This window comes from Pongo pygmaeus, chromosome 18, assembly GCF_028885625.2.
Source record: "Pongo pygmaeus isolate AG05252 chromosome 18, NHGRI_mPonPyg2-v2.0_pri, whole genome shotgun sequence".
NCBI lineage: Eukaryota > Metazoa > Chordata > Mammalia > Primates > Hominidae > Pongo > Pongo pygmaeus.
Window position 1 is genome coordinate 66,429,255 of NC_072391.2, and position 24,535 is coordinate 66,453,789.

At 46.5% G+C, this 24,535-nt stretch overlaps 1 protein-coding gene across 4 annotated transcripts in view; it reads left to right on the plus strand.

The window, feature by feature from the left end:
- TANGO6 (transport and golgi organization 6 homolog) overlaps positions 1-23,393 on the plus strand; it is a 242,621-nt gene extending 219,228 nt beyond the window's left edge. For 2 of the 4 annotated variants that reach the window (XM_054454111.2, XM_063654474.1), the window contains exon 18: positions 22,658-23,393. In XM_054454111.2, the coding sequence (XP_054310086.2) occupies positions 22,658-22,834 (177 nt within the window). In that variant the 3' untranslated portion in view covers positions 22,835-23,393. Of the gene's footprint in view, positions 1-882; positions 993-22,657 lie in introns of those variants that run through there. The other 2 variants (XM_054454112.2, XM_063654475.1) reach the window with 1 other exon arrangement.
- The last annotated feature ends 1,142 nt before the right edge of the window (positions 23,394-24,535 follow it).

Sequence of the window (24,535 nt, forward strand, 5' to 3'; positions counted from 1 at the left end):
CTACTAAAAATACAAAAATTAGCTGGGCGTGGTGGCACACGCCTGTAGTCCCAGCTACTCAGGAGGCTGAGGCAGGAGAATCGCTTGAACCCGGGAGGCAGAGGTTGCAGTGAGCCAAGATAGCGCCACTGCACTCCAGCCTGGTGACAGAGGGAGACTCCGTCTGAAAAAAAAAAGAAAGCTGGGAATTCTGGGACTTCCAAAATCTAGTGTTCAGGTTTCCCAAGAGCAAAAGTTGCCTGAACAAGTTTTCTTAAGATCTCTTAAGGAGGGAATTTTGCCTCCTTACTTGGAAACACCTACAGGGTTTTTTTGTTGTTGTAGTTGGGTTGTGGACCTGCTATCACCAAATCAGCTGAGTGAAGGAGTCCTGAGGCAGAGTGACAGAATGAATACTGATGTTCGGCTAGAATCACTCTGCTTTTCAAAATTTGGCTTCTGGCTGGACGCAGTGGCTCACACCTGTAATCCCAGCACTTTAGGAGGGCGAGGCAGGTGGATCACCTGAGGGTCAGGAGTTTGAGACCAGCCTGGCCAACATAGTGAAACCATCTCTACTAAAAATACAAAAATTAGCGGGGTGTGGTGGCATGCACCTGTAGTCCCAGCTACACAGGAGGCTGAAAGCAGGACCTGGGAGGCAGAGGTTGCAGTGAGCCGAGATCGCGCCACCGCACTCCAGCCTAGGCGACAGAGTGAGACTCTGTCTCAAAAATAAAAAAGTCATCTTCCCATTATATTTCTATTTATTTATTTAGCTGTCAAAATTTTAGCATATGTATTTCCTTTAATTCGTCCCCTCTGGGCAGAGGTTTTTGCCATAATGCTTGCTCCCAGCCAAGGAGGAAACTGCATTTATCTTATCTTTTCATCTTCCTACAGAATGCATTTCCGGCAGGTCACGGTGGCTCACGCCTATAATCCCAGCACTTTGGGAGGCCGAGGCGGGCAGATCACGAGGTCAGGAGATCGAGACCATCCTGGCTAACAAGGTGAAACCCCATCTCTACTAAAAATACAAAAATTAGCTGGGCGTGGTGGCGGGCGCCTGCAGTCCCAGCTACTCAGGAGGCTGAGGCAGGAGAGTCGTGTGAACCCGGGAGGCGGAGCTTGCAGTGAGCCGAGATTGCACCACTGCACTCCAGCCTGGGTGACAGAGCGAGACTCCATCTCAAAAAAAAAAAAAAAAAACAAGGTCAAGAGATCGAGACAATCCTGGCTAAGACGGTGAAACCCCATCTCTACTAAAAATACAAAAAATTAGCCGGTCATGGTGATGGGCGCCTATAGTCCCGGCTAGTCAGGAGGCTGAGGCAGGATAATGGCGTGAACCCAGGAGGCGGAGGTTGCAGTGAGCCGAGATCGCGCCACTGCACTCCAGCCTTGATGAGAGAGAGAGACTCCATCTCAAAAAAGAAAAAAAAAGAATGCATTTCGGTAGCCTGTGTCTTTCTCTATCTTCAGAATCATACTTCACATACATATGTTTAAGAACAAATTTTTAAAAATATTTTTGGGGAAAAGATGCAATTTTAATTTGTGGGTCAAAACTTATTCTGACCGCCTGCCTTCTGGAAAATAAAATCATTGTTGATAATTCAGAAAATTCCAAGAAGTGCAATAGGTTATGTCCAAATCACTTTGCCTATACCTGAGGCTTAGATTTTTCACAGGCAAAGTCTATAAAAAAGTGACCTCTCCTTTTGAAACCATGGTATCTCTCTTGCAGTCTCCTAGCCAGTGTTTTTTCCTACCATCCCGCATCCTTATTATTAGATTATTAGTTTCCTGGGGAGCATCTTATTATTATTAGATTGTAAGAGTTACCTGGGGAGCATAAAAGGAAATTTAATTTTAATTTTTTTTTATTTATTTTTTCTGAGACGGAGTCTCACAACTATCACCCAGGCTGGAGTGCAGTGGCGTGATCTCAGCTCACTGCAACCTCTGCCTCCCGGGTTCAAGCGATTCTCCTGCCTCAGCCTCCCGAGTAGCTGGGATTACAGGCACCCGCCACTGCGCCTGGCTAATTTTTGTATTTTTAGTAGTGACAGGGTTTCACCATGTGGGCGAGGCTGGCCTGGAACTCCTGACCTCGCGTGATCCACCCACCTCGGCCTCCCAAAGTGCTAGGATTACAGGCATGAGCCACCGCACCCGGCCCACGAAAAGAAATTAAAAAAAAAAAAAAAAAGAATCAGCCAGGCGCGGTGCCTCATACCTGTAATCCTAGCACTTTGGGAAGCCAAAGTGGTGAATCATGAGGTCAGGAGTTAGAGACCAGCAGGCCAACATGGTGAAACCCTGTCTGTATTAAAAATACAAAAACTTGGCTGGGCGCAGTGGCTCACGCCTATAATCCCAGAACTTTGGGAGGCCGAAACAGGTGGATTGTTTGAGGTCAGGAGTTCGAGACCAACCTGGCCAACATGGTGAAACCCCGTCTCTACTAAAAATACAAAAATTAGCCAGGCATAATGGTGCGTGCCTGTAGTCCCAGCTACTTGGGAGGCGGAGGCAGGAGAATTGCTTGAACCCAGAAGGCGGAGGTTGAGCCAAGATCGCGCCCTTACACTCCAGCCCGGGTGACAGAGCCAGACTTCGTCTGAAAAAAAAAAAATTGGTGCCGGGCGCGGTGGCTCATGCCTGTAATGCCAGCACTTTGCGGGGCCAAGGCGGGTGGATCACGAGGTCAGGAGATCAAGACCATCCTGGCTAACACAGTGAAACCCCGGCTCTACTAAAAATACAAAAAAATTAGCCGGGCGTGATGGCGGGCGCCTGTAGTCTCAGCTACTCGGGAGGCTGAAGCATGAGAATGGCGTGAACCCCAGGGGCGGAGCTTGCAGTGAGCCGAGATCGCGCCACCGCACTCCAGCCTGGGCGACAAAGTGAGACCCCGTCTCAAAAAAAAAAAAAAAAAAAAAAAAAAATTAGCCAGTGTGGTGGTGGGCACCTGTAATCCCAGCTACTCGAGAAGCTGAGGCTGGAGAATCGCTTGAACCCGGGAGGCAAAGAATGTGGTGAGCCGAGATCACGACACTGAACTCCAGCCTGGGAAACAGAGTGAGACTCCATCTCCAAAAAAAGAAAATGTTCTTTGGGGGATTTTAATGAGTAGTGAGGATGGAGAATCATTAACTAGAATGATGGTATCATTCAGAGGCAATGGTATTTACTCTGGGCAGCGTAGCCATACTTTTCTTTCATTATTATTATTATTTTGTTTTGAGATGGAGCCTCTGTCGCCCAGACTGGAGTGCAATGGCACGATCTCAACTAACTGCAACCTCCGCCTCCCGGATTCAAGCAATTCCCCTCCCTCAGCCTCCTGAGTAGCTGGGATTACAGGCATGTGCCACCAAGCCTGGCTAATTTTTGTATTTTTAGCAGAGATGGGGTTTCACCTTGTTGGCCAGGCTGGTCTCAAACTCCTGTCCTCAAATGATCTGCCCGCCTCGGCCTCCCAAAGTGCTGGATTAAAGGCATAACCCACCACGCCCGGCTCTATAGCCATACTTTTCTGGTGTGGGTGGGAGGTTGTTTTTTCCAGTCTGGTCCATGCCATGCGTATATTAGCACATAATACAAACCCTTACCAGAGCCTCTGATGTGTCAGAGACTCTGGGTTTTTTGGCCTTTGATCCTACTGTAGCACCTTATGTTCCTGAAGCATCTTGCACAGAGCATTGAATTCCAGTGAGCAAATGCTCTAAGGATTGCAGTCTGCACTTCCCCTATCCACAGAGGCATGACCTGAGGCTGTGTGACCAGGGCAAGCCTGAGGTGATTCAGGTGCCCTAAAGCAAACTGGCATCCTAAAGGAAGCCTAAACCATGGAGTCAGCCACCAGCCCATCTGCTGCTCCCTATCTTCTCTCACCAGCCAGGCACCATCCAAATAAACAACTTTTGATGGTGCAGGAGGAAGATCAAATTCTCTGCATGGTGTCCTCATGCATGTTGGATTTCCTAGTAATGCACATATGAAAAACAAGGTTTGTGAACTTAGATCTGACAGATGCAGATTTTAATTCTAGCTATTTGTCCTGGAGCAAATTTCTAAACCTCCCTAACCTCCTGTGCCCTAATTCATAAACTGGGGCTAATAATACCTGCCTCATAGGGTTAAATGAGATAATGTGTGTCCAGGGCTTAGCACAATGACTGAAATGTAGTAAACACTCAATCAGCAGTAGTAGTGAGCCTTTTTCAGATGCTGTCTAATCCCACGTGGGAGGCTTTCCATGCAGAAAGGAAATAGAACTGTGGTGCCCTCAGCGGGGTGTCTGCATGGAGATCTTGAAGGACTGGAAACAATGAAGCCTGTTCCCCCATATGTGATCACTGAGTACAGTTTGAAAGCTGGGTTGTACTCACCTTCTCAGGACAACGCTCCCAATCTCTTTTCTCGTAAGCAGTAGCCTGCTGCCTTTGCATACACTTCGACCATTTTCCTTGCTGCCTTGTGCTATTTCAGGGTTTGTGGGGGTGTAGGAAAGCTGCCGCCTTCCTCAGGTTGCTATTTAAAGACATTCTGAAACGTTTTGCCACCGCTGCTCCCGCCCCCACAGCTGCCACTCCTGTCCCAGCTGCAGGGAGCTGCATGGTCACTGACCACTCCAGCCCTTGGGCAGCATGCCTCAGCATAAGCCAGCCGGGGAGCACACACAGTTAGGTGTTGGGAGTTCTGACCGCCTGTTTTTTGTTTAGGACCCCTGAGCTATTGTCCCTCCCAAGGGTTAACTGCTACTCACCATCTTGGTCTTTGTCCCTAGACAACCTAAACTGTCCATGTCCCTGTAGCAGTTTTGGCACTTGACCAGTTAAATATTTCTCCCTTTTTCTCAGTGCAAACCACACATGATACCCGCCTCATCCCCTTTCCACCCCGTCTCCAATTTGCACTTTAGATGCTCTTCCCATTTAGCAGCCAGACACAATCCAGAAAGTGTAAAACTGCCATTTATCTCTAGGTCTAGCAGAGAAAAATCCTCTTAAAATAAAAGGTTTTTGAAAAGCTCAGTAACCTCCAGTTAATAATAATGCCACTGTGAGCTTCAGTGTGTTTGAGATTTTCTATCTGCCAGGCGCGGGTAGACATCTCTTAGACATTAGTAATCCTGCCTTTCTTTACTGACCGTCCCGACGCTTTCAGTGAAGTGTCTCAAAAGCCTGGTCTTTCAGGTTTGAATTGGCCCTAATTTCTTTTTCATAGACCCATCAAAGTGAAAGTTTGGGTTTTATCAGGAAAGCATTATTCTTCTTCAGTCCAGAGCTCCTGAATGAGGTCCAGATTGTCTGTGTCCATTCTGCTCCCCCAATTTATTTGTTTCCTGCCCATTATCTTAGAGAGGCCACTCGCCTCGAAGACCTTGGAGTCTGGCCCCTTTCTGCTTGCCCGGCAGAATTCTTCCTGATGCTTTCCATTCTGCAGCATAGCTTGATCAGAGCTTCCAGCGTGCCAGCTACCAACGTCATCCGACCTGCGCTGGCCTGATACTTTGTTCAGACTACATTAAATTCATTTCCCCGCATCTACGCCACCTCCCTCTTCCTCTCACTCCCGTTCATTTATTCACCTGCCCAGCCACTCTGCCTTTGGCTTCTGCTCTCTATTCTTTGTTTTCAGAGCTGTGCCTTTCCCCCTGCGATTCATTCATTCATCCATTTGTTTATTTATTTATTTATTTTGAGATAGAGTCTCGCTCTGTTGCCCAGGATGGAGTGCAATGGCGTGATCTTGGCTCGCTGCAACCTCCGCCTCCTGGGTTCAAGTAGTTCTCTGGCCTCAGCCTCCCAAGTAGCTGGGATTACAGGCACAAACCACAATGCCCGGCTAGTTTTTTTATATTTTTAGTAGAGACAGGGTTTCACCATGTTGACCAGGCTGGTCTTGAACTCCTGACCTCAAGTGATCTGCCCACCTTGGCCTCCCAAAGTGCTGGGATTACAGGCATAAGCCACCACGCCCGGACTTCCCCTCCTATTCTTACTCCTTGGTGGTAAACCCAATTTTCTTAATGTGGTGGTAATAATAACAGTACTTTGAATTATTTATCACTTTGCTGATGATAGTGAAATACTCTCACATACATTTTTTTTTTTGATCCCCACAATATACTTGTAAGGTAGGTGGTTATATGTGCCTCATGCCTCCCACTCCATAGTAGTGAAAATAATAACCACTTTGAGAGGCTGAGGCAGGGGGATTGCTTGAGGCCAGGAGTTTAAGACCAGCCTTGGCAAAATATCAAGACCCCGTCTCTACGAAAAATTTGTTTTTGTTTTTGAGATAGGGTCTTTCTTGCTTTGTCACCCTGGCTGGAATGCAGTGGCGCAATCACGGCTCACTATAGCCTCAACCACCCAGGCTCAAGTGATCTTCCCTCCTCAGCTTCCCAAGTAGCTGGGACCACAAATGCGTGACACCATGCGTGACTAATTCTATTATTTCTTGTAGACAAAGGGTCTTGCTGTGTTGCTCAGGCCGGCCTCAAACTCCTGGGCTCAAGCAATCCTCTCACCTTTACCTCCCAAAGTGCCGGGATTATAGGTATGAGCTACTGTGCCTGGCCTACAAAAAAAATTTTTTTTTAATTAGCTGAGGCTGGGCCCGGTGGCTCATGCCTGTAATCCCAGCACTTTGGGAGACCAAGACAGGTGGATCACCTGAGGTCAGGCATTCGAGACCATCCTGGCCAACATGGTGAAACCCCATCTCTACTAAAAATACAATAAATTAGCCAGGCGTGTTGGCGGGCGCCTGTAATCCCAGCTACTCAGGAGGCTGAGGCAGGAGAATCGCATGAACCTGGAGACCTGGGAGGTGAAGGTTGCAGTGAGCCAAGATTGCGCCACTGAACTCTAGCCTGGGCAACAAGAGCGAAACTCCATCTCAAAAAAAAAAAAAAAAAAGCTGGGCACCATGGCACACGCCTGTAATCCCAGCACTTTGGGAGGCCAAGGCGGGCAGATCATGAGGTCAGGAGTTGGAGACCAGCCTGGGCAACATGGTGAAACCCTGTCTCTACTAGCCGGGCACGGTGGCTCATGCCTGTAATCCTAGCACTTTGGGAGGCCGAGGCAGGCGGATCACCTGAAGTCGGGAGTTCAAGACCAGCCTGACCAACATGGAGAAACCCTGTCTCTACTAAAAATACAAAATTAGCTGGGTGTGGTGGCACATGACTGTAATCCCAGCTACTTAGGAGGCTGAGGCAGGAGAATTGCTTGAACCCAGGAGGCGGAGGTTGTGGTGAGCCGAGATTGCACCATTGCACTCCAGCCTGGGCAACAAGAGTGAAACTCTGTCTCAAAAAAAAAAAAAGAAAAGAAACCCTGTCTCTACTAAAAATACAAAAATTAGCCAGGCATGGTGGCACATGCCTGTAGTCCCAGCTACTCAGGAGGCTGAGGCAGAAGAATTGCTTGAACCTGGGCGGCAGAGGTTGTGGTGAGCCAAGATCACACCACTGCACTCCAGCCTGGGCAACAGAGCAAGACTCTGTCTTGAAAAAAAAAAAAAAATTACCTGAGCACGGTGATGCACACCTGTAGTCCCAACTGCTTGGGAGGCTGAGGCAGGAGGATCACCTGAGCTTCAAGGCTGCATGCAGTGAGCTATGATCGTGCCACTGTACCCCAGCCTGGGTACAGAGAGAGACTCTGTCTCAATAATAATAATAGTCATAATAATAACCACTTTGAGAGACAGTACAGTATAGTGATTAATAAACAACACTACTCTGGAGTCAGGCTACCAGGGTTTGAATCCTGGATCTACCCATTACTAGCTGTGTGAACCTGGGCAAATTGGAAATGATAATTGTGTTGTGGGGATTGAGTTAATGTAGACAAAATGCCTAGAATCATACCTGGCATATACCAAGTACTATGTAAGGATTAGCTACCGTTGCCATTCATTCATTCTTCAAAGATTTACTGCATGTTAGGCTCTCTTCCAGGCCTCAGTGATGTAAGAGTTACAGGATGGACGTGGTCCTGGCCCTCACAGAGGTCACAGTCTTCACTGACAAACCATCACTTCTTTAGCACCCACCATTTGCAAGTCCTTGTGCTTGGATCTTTGTTTTTGTTGTTGTTGTTTTGAGATGGAGTCTCACTCTTGTCGCCCAGGCTGGAGTGCGGTGACGCCATCTTGGCTCACTACAACCTCCGCCTCCCAGATTCAAGCAATTCTCCTGCCTCAGCCTCCCGCGTAGCTGGGATTACAGGTGCCCGCCACCATGCCTAGGTAATTTTTTTCCTATTTTTAGTAGAGAAGGGGTTTTGCCATGTTGGCCAGGCTGGTCTCGAACTCCTGACCTCAGGTGATCCACCCGCCTCAGCCTCCCACAGTGCCGGGATTACAGGCATGAGCCACCGTACCCAGCCATGTTCTTGGATCTTTAGATACATTAATTCTTACTGCAACCTTCAGGAGGCAAACTTATTCCCATTTTACAGATGAGATCACTGGGGTTCCTAGAAATGAAGTAGTTTGTTCAAGATTCCCTAGCTAATAATTGGAAGCTCTAGGATCCCCTTCACCCAGTTTGCCTGCCTCCTGACCATTAGGCTTAATTCTGTGTGTCTGCCTCCCCAACAGGGTGTGAGCTCCTGGGTGTGGGAGCCATTCAGCAGAATACTTAGCCTAGTCTCCTGCACACAATTTGGGAAATTTTGCTGAGTTGTTCTCTACTGACGATTCTTGACTCTCTGCCCCGTAATAGTCTCATCTGTTCCCTCTCACATCTCTTAGCCACAAAATCACATCTTGGGCAAGATGAAGGTGCTTAGAAGTTGGACTGTTGCTTTCTGACAGATTCATACCACACCTAATGCTTATTCCAACATGTTTTTAAACAGAACTAGTCGGATTCTGGAGTCTTCTCTTCTGGATCTCAATCTAGAGAATCTTTTTTTCTGCCAGGACAATCTCCAGCCACCAGCTCCAGTTCACCTCTTTCCCCTGTCTTCACCTGTCTTATTATTTCGGTGTATAGCTTCCCTGTTATTCCTCTGTTTTTGTCTTTGTGCCTCTTATTTATTTCTCAACCACAAAGGGAGTCACAATTGGTGGTTGATAGGATTGTGTGGAATGTAGCCTTCTTTCTTTTTGATCTCTGTTTGCTTCATCTCTTGTTTCTATAGAAGATTGAATTTCTAAATACAACTGTTACAAGGAAAGGGGTCTCCATCCAGACCCCAAGAAAGGGATCTTGGATCTCACGCAGGAAAGAATTCAGGGCGAGTCCACATTGCAAAGTAAAAGCAAGTTTATTAAGAAAATAAAGTAGTGGGCCAGGCGCGGTGGCTCATGCCTGTAATCCCAGCACTTTGAGAGGCCGAGGCGGGCAGATCACATGAGGTCAGGAGTTCAAGACCGGCCTGACCAACATTGCAAAACCCTGTCTGTACTAAAAAAAAAAAAAAAAAAAGCCAGGTGTGGCATGCGCCTGTAATCCCAGCTACTCGGGAGACTGAGGCAGGAGAATCACTTGAACCCAGGAAGTGGAGGTTGCAGTGAGCCGAGATCGTGCCACTGCACTCCAGCCTCGGCGATAGAGCGAGACTCCTTCTCAAAAAAAAAGAAAAGAAAGTAGTGAAAGAATAGCTACTCCATAGACAGAGTAGGGCATTCCTGAAAGTAAGAGGAGGAACACGTCTACCCTAGGTACAATGCTTATATATATAGGATAGAAAAAGAACTTGGGGCCAGGCGCAGTGGCTCACGCCTGTAATCCCAGCATTTTGGGAGGCTGAAGCAGGGAGTATCACCTGAGGTCAGAAGTTTAAGACCAGCCTGGCCAACATGGTGAAACCCCGTCCCTACTAAAAATACAAAAATTAGCCAGGCATGTAAGCGCTTGTCTGTAATCCCAGCTACTTGAGAGGCTGAGGCAGGAGAATCGCTTGAACCTGGGAGGCAGAGGTTGCAGTGAGCCAAGATCACACCACTACACTCCAGCCTGGGTGACAGAGGGAGACTCCATCTCAAAAAAAAAAAAAACACACACACAAAAGATCTTGGGGAGATGTGCTCTGTTACAAGGGTTTGTGATAAAGGATTAATTTTCTTAATTGCTGTAGTTTGCAAGAATCAATATTATTATTATTATTTTCTGAGACGGAATTTCGCTCTGGTTGCCCATGCTTGAATGTAATGGAGTGGTCTTGGCTCACTGCAACCTCTGTCTCCCAGATTGAGGCAATTCTCCTGCCTCAGCCTCCAGAGTAACTGGGATTACAGGTGCCCGCCACCATGCCCAGCTAATTTTTGTACTCTTAGTAGAGACGGGGTTTCACCATGTTGGCCAGGCTGGCCTCAAACTCCTGACCTCAGGTGATCCACCCACCTCTGACCTCCCAAAGTGTGATTACAGGAGTCAGCCACCATAAAATTAGGAATGCCTTTGTTAAAGCAAAATTTAGGAATGCCTTTGTTCCCACATACTGGGATATCTGGACACTTCCAAGTCTGGGTCTGTTTGGTAAACATTATCAATCGATTCCCTTAACCATAAACACCTAGAGGTTAGGAATGCCTAACTCTCTGGGAATGCAGCCCAGCAGGTCTCAGCCTCTTTTCCAACCCTCACTCAAAATGCAGTCGCTCTGGTTTTAACGCCTCTGACACAACGAGTGTATGCTAGCATTTAACGTTTTTCTCCTTTTATATTTAGCAACTCATTTTCCTATTAAGAAGTTATAGATGGAAAAACCTCTGCTAGATCACCGTTTCCAGAGTCCTTGTTCTGTAAATGTCTTATTTTTGACCATTTGTGTTGTGTTTTGCTGATCTCACACAATAAGAACAGAATAGCCATTTCATTCACCAAGTTCCAGTAGTAAAAAACACCTTGAAATGTAAATAACCTTTAAAATATTAAAATAATTTTTAAGTGTATATGAATCTACTCATTACTGTCTTTACTCATGGAGCTGTGTTAGAGAGGTAGTCTAACTAGAGCCTTTTTTCTTCCTCTATTTTCATATAATCTGGATTGTGGTAATATGGCTTTAATCAAACAAATAAATTTAGGAAGTAAAGAGAAGAAAGATATTTACCATTTATTTCTTCTTTTGATCTTAAAGATACAACCACTCCACAAATGTTCTAGGTCAAGCTCATTGAAAGAGTCAAACACTGTCTTCCTGCTTTTCCATTGAAAGTGCACCTGTGTGCCCAAGGCAGTCTTTTACTCACACCTTCCCTTTTCAGTTTGCCAAGCCTCTTCTGGTCCTTTCTGAGCCACGTCTAACCCTAAAGACTGCCATTGTCCCTGAAGCTTCAGCTTTGTGTGTTTCAGGCCAACTGGCGCCTGGAAAGAGGGAGGGTGAAGAGAGAGGGAGACCGTGTGTGTGTGTGTGTGTGTGTATGTGTGTGTCTGTGTGTGTCACATGCGCTCTCTAAATTCTTTTGATAAAGAACCTGAACGCCACCCCCTTCCAAGGAGTTTTCAGACCAGGAGTCTGGGTACTTCTTTAAGATATCCTTGGCCTACGCTTCTCAGATGGTGAAAGTGTTTGTTTCAACCACTGACTGCAAGCAGCTAAACTAGCTTTCCTGTGAATGAGACGCACCCAACCTACTCACAGCCATAGCCACTCCACCTTGCCCTGGAGTCCTTGGGCCTGATACAGTCGGGGGATGAACAGCAGGTGTGCTGAACTCATAATGAGAGGTTTCCGCTGTGGGATTGCTTATATCCTGCCCCCCACAGAGGCTCCTGTAACTTTACCTTTGAACTCTCCTTGTATTCAGCCCCTGATCCATGGGATTTGGTGACAATCCCTGGCTGGCAGGAAGCTTTGATCCTTGGGGAGTCCAGAGGAAGTCCTGTGATGTGTGGGATCCCTAGAGTCACAGGGATTGGGAAGAAGCTCTATACCTGGGTGGGTTGCTAAGATAGACCCATTAATTAAGCGGGAGCCTTTGCTTAACACTCAGTTACTAAAAACAGAGATCCGGTAACTGATAACAGGGAGCTCAGCATCCCTCAAGTGTGGAGTGGGTTTTGCACAGGCAGTATTGTTATTTTAAGGACACAGCAGTGCCCAGGGGGAAATTCCTACCCACACGGAGAAAGAACAGAATACCTGTGAGTATCCCTTTTTAACAAGTAAAAGCTGACTTGACTTTGAATGTTAGGAGGCTCTAGCAAAAAAATCTCAAAGATATTTCTAAGTGAAAGATTCCTCTAAAAGGAAAAAAAAAAAAAAAAAGGTGACCTTGTAACAAACACTGGAGGATGGGGCACAGGAAGCCAGGAGACCAGCCTGGGTGACAGAGTGAGACCCTCTTTAAAAAAAAAAAAAAGTGGAAGCTCTAGAATTTCTATATATAGAGATGCTTTGGGCTATAATCCATTGGAGAGAGTGTTGGGAGATTTGTCTTTAGGCTGTACCTGCATAGCAAGCATGCTGGTTTTGCTTGGAAACTGCCTTCTTTTTGTGGTGGCTTGGGAGCTAGAAGTTCCCCCAAGCCATTTCCTTGGTGCCACCCATTGGCTGGGAGTAAATGTCAGAGTGAAGGCACTTTCACAGAGCAGGTACAGGTTCTTCTTCCTCCACCCACCTCCAAAGGCGGAAATGACTTCCTTTGCTTCTACAGAATTGCCTGCGTTTCTCTCTTAGAACGGAGATCACTCCATGTGGGCTGTGTGTACTGCCTCCCCACAGGGCTGTAGCTGCCACCTGGGAGGGTTCGTGCCTTATTCATCTTTTTTATCGCCAGCACAGTGCCTGGGCATGACAGAGGCCCATAGTACTGATTATTGAATGAGTGAGTAATCATGAGGCAATAGCGGTGGAGAGTCATCCTCTGCCGGGAATTAGCTCATTTTCATGCGGCCAGCCTCAGGAAAGATAAGACTTCCTCGCCCAAAGACAGGTTAGAAAGGGCACTCGAAGCCGGGCCTGGTGGCTCATGCCTGTAATCCCAGCACTTTGGGAGGCCGAGGCTGGCAGATCACAAGGTCAGGTGTTTGAGACCAACCTGGCCAATATGGTGAAACTCCGTCTCTACTAAAAATATGAAAATTAGCTTGGCGTCGTGGCGGGTGCCTGCCTCAATATGGGAAGCTGAGGCAGGAGAATCGCTTGAACCCAGGAGGTGGAGGTTGCAGTGAGCAGAGAGTATGCCATTGCTCTCCAGCCTGGGCACAGAGCAAGACTCCATCTTTAAAAAAAAAAAAAAAAAAAGGCACTCAGGTGAGGCCACAGAGTCAGGCCCCTGACCTAGGAGACCTGACTGTGGCTCAGAAGCTCCCTGAGAAAGCCCAGGAGGTAACTGCCCAGCAGGGACCAGGCAGCATCTTCCTGAGGTTTGCTCACAGGACTCAGGCGCTTCATGTGGTGACACTGGGCTAGGAGCATTGAGGGTTGTTTGCAGGCTGACCATATAATATGTGGGTCCCAGTGCAGGTTAAAATGCAGGGCTCCTTGCTAGGGAAAACAAATAACAACAAGAAGAAAGTACCATTAGTGCTGTGTGTGTATGTGTGTGTGTGTAACAGAAAAGGGGTCCCAATCCAGACCCCAAAAGAGGCTTCTTGGATCTCATGCAAGAGGGAATTCAGGGCGAGTCTGCAGTGGAAAGTAAAAGCAAATTTATTAAGAGAGTAAAGTAGTGAAAGAACAGCTGCTCCATAGACAGAGTAGGACGTTCCCAAAAGTAAGAGGAGGAACGTGTCCACCCTAGATACAATACTCATATATATGGGGAGATGTGCTCTGCTACAAGGACTTGTGATAAAGGATTAATTTTCTTAATTACTATATTTTGCAAGAATCAATATTATCATATTTAAAGCAAAATTAGGAATGTCTTTGATCTCCAGATATCGGGATATCTGGATACTTCTAAGTCTGAGTCTGTTTGGTAAGCATTATTAATTCATTCCCTTAACCATAAACATCTAGAGGTTAGGAATACCTAACTTTCTGGGAATGCAGCCCAGCAAGTCTCAGCCTCATTTTCTAGCCCTCACTCAAAATGGAGTCACTCTGGTTCGAATGCCTATGTGTGTGTGTGTATATATATACTTTTTTTTTTTTTTTTTGGAGACAGAGTCTTGCCCTATTGTCCAGGCTAGTGTGCGGTGGCGCCATCTTGGCTCACTGCAACCTCCGCCTCCCAGGTTCAAGCGATTCCCCTGCCTCAGCCTCCCGAGTATCTGGGATTACAGGCATGTGCCACTACGCCTGGCTAATTTTTTAGTAGAGACAGGGTTTCGCCATGTTGCTCAGGCTGGTCTCGAACTCCTGAGCTCAGTTGGTCCACCCACCTTAGCCTTCCAAAAGTGCACAGATTACAGGTATGAGCCACTGTGCCTGGCCTGAAATATAATTTTTTTCCTTCCAAAGTATGCTTTTTTTTTTTTTTTTAAAGAGATGGGGTCTAAGTCTCTCTCTCTACTTGTCATGATGTTTATTATTTGCTGGAGAAAAATTAAAATGTTAAATTATTAGCATGAATTTTACTGTTCATCTTTACATTGTGCAATGCCAATTCTAAATGCAAATATAAGAGCATTAGCTCCTACAGAGAATCACTGAAATTACACAATTTGTATTTCATAGCTTACACATGCATATGTATTTCCTTCTTAGCAGAACAGTAGAAACTCTACACAACACGAATTCAACTTTTTTTTTTTTTTTTTTGAGACAGGGTCTCACTCTGTCACCTAGGCCAGAGTGCAGTGGCAAGATCATGGCCCACTGCAGCCTCAATCTCCTGGGCTCAAGCAATCCCCTCACCTCAGCCTCCCGAGTAGCTGGGACTACAGGCACACCCCACCACACCTGGCTAATTTTTGTACTTTTTGTAGAGATGGGGTTTCACCATGTTGTTCAGGCTGCTCTTGAACTCCTGGGGTCAGGCAATCCTCCTGCCTTGGCCTCCCAAAGTGCTGGGATTACAGGCATAAGCCATTGCCCCCAGCTGAATTCAACTATTTTTTTTTTTTTTTTTTTGAGACAGTCTCACTCTGTGTTACCCGGGCTGGAGTGCAGTGGCTCAGTCTCAGCTCACTGCAACCTCTGCCTCCTGGGTTCAAGCAATTCCCCTGTTTCAGCCTCCCAAGTAGCTGGGACTACAGGCACGCACCACCGTGCCCAGCTAATTTTTTGTATTTTAGTAGAGACGGGGTTTCACCATGTTGGCCACGATGGTCTCAATCTCCTGACCTCGTGATCTTCCCACCTTGCCCTCCCAAAGTGTTGGGATTACAGGCGTGAGCCACCGCGCCTGGCCTGAATTCAACATTTTTATTTCATTTCTTTTTTTTTTTTTTTGAGATGGAGTCTTGCTCTGTCTCCCAGGCTGGAATGCAGTGGCACGATCTAGGCTCACTGCAACCTCCGCCTCCCAGGTTTAAGTGATTCTCATGCCTCAGCCTTCCGAGTAGCTGGAATTACAGGCACCCACCACCACGCCCGGTAATTTTTGTATTTTTAGTAGAGACGGGGTTTCACCATGTTGGCCAGGCTGGTCTCGAACTCCTGACCTCAGGTGATCCGCCTGCCTCGGCCTCCCAAAACGCTAGGATTACATGTGTGAGCCACCGCGCCCAGCCTCATTTCTTGATACATTTACATTCAACCAACACTGTCTACCTTTGATCTACTGATAAGAAAGGACTAAAAGGAACAAGAACAATGGGTTGCCCTGCTGTGCCATTATTTTCAGTGTAAACGATTGGCTAAAATAAGGAAGTGAATGAGTAAGAAAGATGCAGTCTGGTTCCATGGTCCTCTGTGTTTTTTAGAAAGCCATTGCCTTCTTTCTGTGTTCGAAGCAACGCATGGAAAGTGCATGAAAAGTATCGCCTCTCCAAGCTGTTGGGGCCTCCATTTGCCCACTCTTAAATGTAACAGCCATGCCTGCCTCGTACTTGCTTCTAGCCTTTGCCCTCCCCCATATGGTGAGTCCACCAGAATCCTGTGCTTATGGGGCACAGTGAACTCCAGATGCAAATGCTCTGGCAAAGAGGAGTGAACACAATCTTACCTCCTCCACTGACATTCATGCTCCCTGTCCCATTGGACTTCCTTTACAAAACACAGGTTCACAGGAGGCTGAGGCAGGAGAATCGCTTGAACACAGGAGGCGGAGGTTGCAGTAAGCCAAGATCGCACCATTGAACTCCAGCCTGGGCGACAGAGCACGACTCTGTCTCAAAAAAAAAAAAAAACACACACACAAGTTCAAAAATAAGATTATTATGATTTTTTTTTTTTGAGACAGGGTCTCACTCTGTCTCCCAGGCTAGAGTGCAGTGGCATGATCATAGTTCACTGCAGTCACAAACTCCTGAGCTCTAGGGATCCTCCAGCCCTAGCCTCCAAGCCTAGACTGCAGGCGTGTGCCACCATGCCTGGCTAATTTTTTTTTTTTTTTTTTTTTAGTAGAGTTGAGGTCTTGCTATGTTACCCAGGCTGGAAGAATTTTAGGATGGCAACAGCAGATCATTAGACCAAGCAAACCTGGCCCTCTTGAGCATGGGACCTTGTGTGACTGCAGGTCACAACCCTGGTTGTCTGGCAGTGTTTCAGTCGACATTCTTAGGAGTTTCTGCTTTTACCAATTGAGAGACTAGCCAGGAGTAGCACGCATGAATGCCTTTATTCACTCATAATTTTTTTTAGGTATGAGCAATGTACCAGTCACTTTCTGAGGCAGTGGGGCTATACCAGAGTGAAAAAGGCAAGGCTGCCAGGCATGGTAGCTCACGCCTGTAATCCCAGCACTTTGGGAGACCGAGATGGGTGGATCACTTCAGGTCAGGAGGTCGAGGCCAGTCTGGCCAACATGGTGAAACCCTGTCTCTACTAAAAATACAAAAATTAGCCAGGCATGGTGGCACGTGCCTGTAATCCTGCTACTCGGGAGGCTGAAGCACAAGAATTGCTTGAACCCAGGAGGCAGAGGTTGGCAGTGAGCTGAGATAGAGCCACCGCACTCAAGCCTGGGCAACAGAGCGAGACTCTTTCTCAAAAAAGAAAAAAGGAAAAAAGGCAAAACATGGCCTCAGTGTCAATGGTACTTACCATCTAGAGAGGAAAACCTTTTTTAAAGTACACAATAAATATTTATTTTATTTTATTTTTATTTATTTTTTACACCACCTACCTGCCCCACAATAAATATTTACATTACAGTCCTGATAGGGGCTACAAACAGAACTCCAGGAAGGGCACGAAAACTTACCTAGGTGGGGGGGTAGGGAAAGAATCCTGGAGGCCAAGGATATAGGAGTCCTAGGAAGAGGAAGCAAAATATTAATAGCCTCCCAGGCTGAGGGACTAGCATATGCAAAGGCCTTGAGAGGAGCTTTGTTCAGGCAAGAAAAGAAAGAAGGCCGGCACAGCTGGAGTACGGGCGGCCAGAGGGAGGCCCGCTGTGGGGAAGGATCGGCCTGGGGAGCTTGTTCTATGTAGCCCTTTGCCCTGACTTCCTGCCTCCACTCCCCAGTGTCCATGCTGATCAGGAATATCAAAAGATGGAAAGGCTCTTGCTCTCTTCTTACAGCAAGTCCAAGACACGTGGTGCTAGACACAGTCTACTTGGTGGAATGCTCAGGGGACCCTGGGCCCAGACCGTGTGCTTGTTAACCGCTGAATTAACTATTTCCCATCATTTCCATTCGCCATCTCCAGTGCACTTTCCTATGCCTAAAATGTGTCCTCTCTTTTCTCTGATGTCTCATCACTCTCTCTCGTGACCTTTACCATGTTCTATTCTGTATTGTCTGTCTTTACGTGAATATCTTCTTATTCATCCCCACTAGACCAGAAGCCTTTTAAACGAAAGATCTAGATGTTTCCATTGTTAAATGGCCTTACAAAATCTTTGCGTAGAGTTGACTAAGTTAAATATACGTTTCTATATTTTATTTTATTTTTATTTTTATTTTTATTTTTTGAGACAGAGTCTTGCTCTGTCACCCATGCTGGAGTGCAGTGGCGCAATCTTGGCTCACTGCAACCTCCAGCTCCTTGGTTCCAGTGATTCTCCCATCTCAGCCTGCTATCTCAGCCTGGCATTACAGGCATGCACCACCATGCCCAGCTAATTTATGTACTTTCAGTAGAGACGGGGTTTTGCCGTGTTCGCCAGGCTGGTCTCGAACTCCTGAGCTCAGGTGATCTGCCCGTCTCGGCTACTGCACTCCAGCCTGGGAGACTTGGTCTCAAAAATAAAAAACAGGCCGGGCGCAGTGGCTCATGCCTGTAATCCCAGCACTTTGGGAGGCCAAGGTGGGCGGATCACCTGAGGTCAGGATTTAAAAACCAGCCTGACCAACATGGCAAAACCCTGTCTCTATTTTTAAAAAAATACAAAATTAGCCGGGCATGGTGGCGCATGCCTGTAATCCCAGCTACTCCAGAGGCTGAGGCAGGAGAATCTCTTGAACCCGGGAGGCGGAGGTTGCAGTAAGCCGAGATCATGCATTGCACTCCAGCCTGAGCAACAAGAGCAAAACTGTCTCAAAAATAAATAAATAAATAAATAAATAAATAAATAAATAAAATAAAGAAACATTGCATAGTATAATGGCTAAGATTATAGGCCCTATTTCTTTTAAGCAAAATACAAAATCCAGAAACCACAGAGGAAAACATTTGATAAATTTAACTACATCAAAAATGGAAATTTCTTCACCAGAATAAAAAATTTCACAAAGAAAAAATGCCAACTGGGAGAAAAATATTTGCAACTCATATGACAGATAATGGACTTAAAAAAAAATGGAGTTTTTAGAGATCATTAAGGAGAAGCTGAATTATACATACCAGAAAAAAATACAAATTTATGTTTATATATTTGTGAGAAGTATGCAAATTCATAACAGCAAAATGCTATTTTTTTCTACTGGATTAGCAAAAATAAGGAGTTTACAATACCTGGCACTGATAAGAATACGGGGAAACAGGAATTTTCATAGTGTTTGAGGAAAATGTAAATTATTGGAACCTCTCTGGCCATATCTATCAAAATTGTAATGCGCATTACCCTTTGAGCCAGAAATTCCATTTCTAGATATTTGTGCTACAGATATACTTGCACATGTCTGTAATGACTTAAATATCAGAATGCATATTGCACTGGGCACAGTGGCTTATGCCTCTAATCTTGACTACTCAGGAGGCTGAGGTGGGAGAATCACTTGAGGCCAGGAGTTCAAGACCAGCCTGTGCAATATAGCAGGACCCCATCTTCAAAAAAATGTTTATTGCAGCAATATTTGCAATAGCAAAAGATAAAAAAGAATTTAAATTACTTTCATTGGAAAGATGGGTAAATAAATTGCATTACATTCATCCTCTGCAGCTATAAAAAATAAGTTATTTCCATATGTGCCAGTTATACAAAAGATCTACAAAATAAGTGGGGGAAAAAATCATGGTACACAACAGAGCGTAGAATATAATTTTGTACTTTAAAAAGGTAAGGGAAGGCTGGGCTTGGTGGCTCATGCCTGTAATCCCAACCTCTGAGGTGTGAGGATTGCTTGAGCCCAAGATTTCAAGACCAGCCTGGGCAACATAGCAAAAAAATAAAATGCCAAGCATGGTGGTGTATACCTGTAGTCCCAGTTACTTGGGAGGCTGAGACGAAAGATTGCTGGAGCCCAGGAGTTTGAGGCTGCAGTGAGCTATGATTGCACTACTGTACTTTAGCCTGGACAACAGAGTGAGACCCTGTCTAAAAAAACTGGGGGAGAGGGGACAAGAAACAGAAGTATACACATGTGTGCTTGTAAACACCGAGAAAATGTCTTCATATGAATGATGTCCTCTGAGAAGGGAAACAGCTAGGAGTCTGGAGTAGAAGAGAGCCTTACCTTTTAATATGTACTCTTTTGTACTGTATTATCTTTTCAATAAAAATAAAAAATAAGGACACAGGCTCTGGATGTTGGAAACCTGGCTCCATCATTTTTTTAGCTGGGTAACCTTAACCCTCTAACCCTCAGTTTCTGCAAATATCAGATGGGGCTAATAACCTTCCTCTAGGCCGGGCACGGCGGCTCACGCCTATAATGCCAGCACTTTGGGAGGCTGAGGCGGGCAGATCACGAGATCAGGAGATCGAGACCATCCTGGCTAACACGGTGAAACCCTGTCTCTACTAAAAATACAAAAAATTAGCCGGGCATGGTGGTGGGCGCCTGTAGTCCCAGCTACTCGGGAGGCTAAGACAGGAGAATGGTGTGAACCCAGGAGGTGGAGCTTGCAGTGAGCCAAGAGTGCGCCACTGCACTCCAGCCTGGGCGACAGAGCACAACTCCGTCCCAAAAATAAATAAATAAATAAAAATTACCTTCCTCTATGGGACTGGCAGAAAAATTAGATCATATATAGATCATATAGGTACCTAAAATAGTACCTGACCCAAAAAGTAGTAGTATTTGAGGCAAAAAGCCCTGAACCAGAAGTAACTTTACAAGTAGCTGCAGACAAGTCACATGACCTTCTGTGGCCCAATTGCCTCCTGTACCTAGTTGGACCAGTTGGTCCCTAAATCTCCTTACTTTTTTTTTATTTTATTTTTTGAGGTGGAGTCTCACTCTGTTGCCCAGGCTGGAGTGCAGTGGTGTAATCTTGGCTCACTGCAACCTCCACCTCCCCAGTAGCTGGGATTACAGGTGCGCGCCACCACACCTGCTAATTTTTATCTTTAGTAGAGACGGGGTTTCACCTTGTTGGCCAGGCTGGACTCAAACTCCTGACCTCAAATGATCCACCTACCTTGGCCTCCCAAGTGCTGGGATTACAGGCCTGAGCCACTACACCCGGCCTCAGTTCCCTTATTTTTGTTATCCTGTTCCTTTGAAACCTGTTTCTTGCTAGAAGTTCTAGCTCCCAAGCCAGGAGGATTTTTTTAGGGAAGTAGGAGCTCCTGTGAGTAGGTGCTTTTGACACCCTCCCAATTCCATATCAGACCATAAAATCGGAGCATTGGTCATGAAAAATGGAAACTGTAGTAGCAGACTTTTTTTTTTTTTTTTTTGAGACAGAGTCTCACTCACTCTGTTGCCCAGGCCGGAGTGCAGTGGCTCGATCTCAGCTCGCTGCAACCTCCGCCTCCTGGGTTCAAGTGATTCTCCTGCCTCACCCTCTGAGTAGCTGAGATTGTAGGCATGTGCCACTTTTTTGAGATGGAGTCTAGCTCTGTCACCCAGGCTGGAGTTCAGTGGCGCGATGTCGGCTCACTGCAACCTCCGCCTCCTGGGTTCAAGTGATTCTCCTGCCTCATCCTCCCAAGTAGCTGGGATTACAGGTGTCTGCCACCACGCCCAGCTAATTTTTTATATTTTTAGCAGAAACAAGGTTTCACTGTGTTGGCCAGGCTGGTCTTAAACTATCCTGACCTCATGATCTGCCCGCCTCGGCCTTCCAAAGTGCTGGGACTACAAATGGCAAATTTTTGTATTTTTGGTAGAGACGGGGTTTCACCATGTTGGCCAGGCTGGTCACTAACTCCTGATCTCAAGTAATCTGCCCATTTTGGCCTCTCAAAGTGCTGGGATTACAGGCATGAGCCACTGCACCGGCCTGGTGACAGATTTTTAAAGTAGGGGCAAGGAAAGGTATGATTGCTCAAGAAATAGCCTCCTAGGCCAGGCGGGGTGGCTCATGCCTGTAATACCAATACTTTGGGAGGCCGAGGCAGGCAGATCACGAAGTCAAGAGATTGAGACCATCGTGGCCAACATGGTGAAACCCCGTCTCTACTAAAAATACAAAAATTAGCTGGACATGGTGGTGCACACCTGTAGTCCCAGCTACTCAGGAGGCTGAGGCAGGAGAATTGCTTGAACCCTGGACGCAGAGGTTACAGTGAGCCGAGATCGTGCAACCGCACTCCAGCCTGGCAACAGAGTGAGACTCCATCTCAAAAAAAAAAAAAAAGCCTCCTGGGTTTCATAAGATAGTTGCCCATTCTGTGGGTGGTAGCAGAGGGCTTTATGGGGAGCTGGGGAGGAAAATGCTGGTAATCATTTGCTCTGGGAGCAACCATATCTGGGCAGTCTTGCCTGTCTGTGGTCCTGAGGTCTCTGCCATGCTTTGGGACTGAATAAAGGAGTCTGGGACCTATGATTGGGCCTGGGAGTAAAGGGGAGCAGAAGCCCCAAGGCCATGTAGCTAGGCATGGGGTGAGTGAGAAACACAATGGGAAACCTATCTCAGTACAAGGGCTAGCACCACTCCTGCCTCCTTCTCCAACCCAAGATGGCCATGCATTATCTTCTTTTTTTTTTTTTTTTTTTTTTGCACAATCATGGCTCACTACAGCCTTGACCTCCCAGGCTCAGATGATCCTCCCAACCCCAGCCTCCTCAGTAGCTGGGACTACAGGCATGCGCCACCACACCCGGCTGATTTTTGTATATTTTGTAGAGATGGGGTTTTGCCACGTTGCCCAGGCTGGTCTCAAACTCCTGGACTCAAGTGATTTGCCTGCCTTGGCCTCCCAAAGTGCGGATTACAGGCATGAGCCACTGCACCCAGCCACATCATCTTCAGGAAGTCTGTGGATGTCCTCACAGATCTCCTCAGGCAGGTGGAGAGGGCAGTTCAGTCGTACTGAGAAATGCCGGCACAGTAGATAGGCAGTCATGGCTGTCTCTCTCATGCAGGTGCTGAGCGCCGTCCTCAAGGATCTCTACCACCTGCTAAAGCACGTGGTGCGTCTGGAGCCCGATGACGTGGCCAAGCTCCATGCCCAGTTGGCCCTAGAAGAGCTGGATGACATCATGAAAAACTTCCTGTTCCCTCCACAGAAGCTGGAGAAGAAGATCGTGGTCCTGCCATAGACCTGGCTCCAAGGACATGGAGGAGGCAGGCAGGGCAAGGCACCCAGAGCCATGCCCAGGTCTTCCAGCAGGTGGCCCTGCTGCTTCTTGAGTGCTGGCAGCATGGCTGACCCTCGGGGTGGTTTTATGGTGTGGGTCACTTGGGTCTTCAGGGTCTCTTCCGAAGGCATCTGTTTAGCACTCCCGCGTTCAGCCTGAAGGGTGTGCAGTTAAGAGAAAACAATTACAGATCTCATTAATCTGTACATTTTTCACTGTCCTCTAGCATTGAGAGAAGGATGTCTACCTGGTGAAAGTATATTTTAACATGATTGATGGAATTTCACTAATTGCCCACTCTCGGAACTTGAGGAGAAGAGGTTGGCCACCCATATGTCACCTAGCTCTATATTCTTTCAGGCTGAGATTCTTCTTCCTCAGGAAAATGAGGAGCAGAACTGGCCACCCTTGGCTGCTCAAGAGGCATTTCAGAGTAGGAGATGCAGTTGGAGGTGGGGAGGGGAAGGAAATGGTTATCAAATAATGCAAAATGGAATAAAATTATCTTGGATGGAAAGAACAACAGGGCTAAATCTGGTCCTCTGGTGTCGAGATGGAAAACTGTGGAGTTGAAGAGGCTCTGATGCCCAGAAAGGACAATCAAGCTGGTTGACTCTTCCAGAGAAGAAGGGTAAGCCCTGTATTTATCCTCCCAGGCCATTCTTCTTCACTCCTGCTGCTGTTTGCAGAGAGTTGCCCTGATTATCAGGAGAAAAGAACCATGAGCATCCAGAGAGTTTACATCCTGCCTTCTGTCCTCTGCTCCTTCAGAAAGATGAATGCCTAGACAATGGGTTCACACTGAATGCAGGCTGGAAAGAATGCATGCTGGTGGCCTAATGCCAGGGCTGTTGAAACAATTTCAGGTATAGCACTGTGGTCTCCACTTTATTTCTTTATATATTTTGGCCGCTGCATTTTGACTGCAGCTAAAATAGATAACAGAAAGGAGATACTGGCTGGCTGCTTCAGATTAGCCCTCCCTGTTGTCAACACCTTGATGAGGCCAACACAGAGCTGCTTGATCAGTCCTCAGCTTTGCAGGGCTAGGTACAGAATTTTATCACGCTCTCTGGGGTGACCAGACCCACAGGAACCAAAACGCAGTTTCCAAAAGCTCGAGTGACTGAAGGATCTATACACAAACATGGCTATTTGCTAGTTAACAACAGGATATTTCTCTCTGGCCAGATCACAGACATGGTTCTGAGTCAGATCTTCCTTGGTGGCATCCCTTTAAAGAGGGCATCTTATGAACAGGATCACAAGTGAGCTTAGTGAGCAGAGAATTAGAACAAATCTAGCTAGGCGTGTTTAAGGAATATTTCCATTCAGCTAGTGTAGCTGGATTAATTTCTGTTCTCCAAATCGAGGATGTCTAGAAAATAGGCATTGGGGCTTTCAAATCTAAGAAGAATCTCCTTTGTGCCAGCTGGATGTACAATAAAAATGCTTGTTTCTTGACCTTCCTTTAACTAGACTCCACACAACCCACTTCAGACCAGCAGATCGAATGTGTCACACAATCCATTTCACTTAAAACTTCACTTGCGTTAACTGCATTCCAGTTCTGAGGACAGATCCTAACTGACCACCTTGATTAGTCTAAGACACTATCTAGTCCAAAACCCTCCAGTGCCTCATGAAGCATCCTAGTACCTT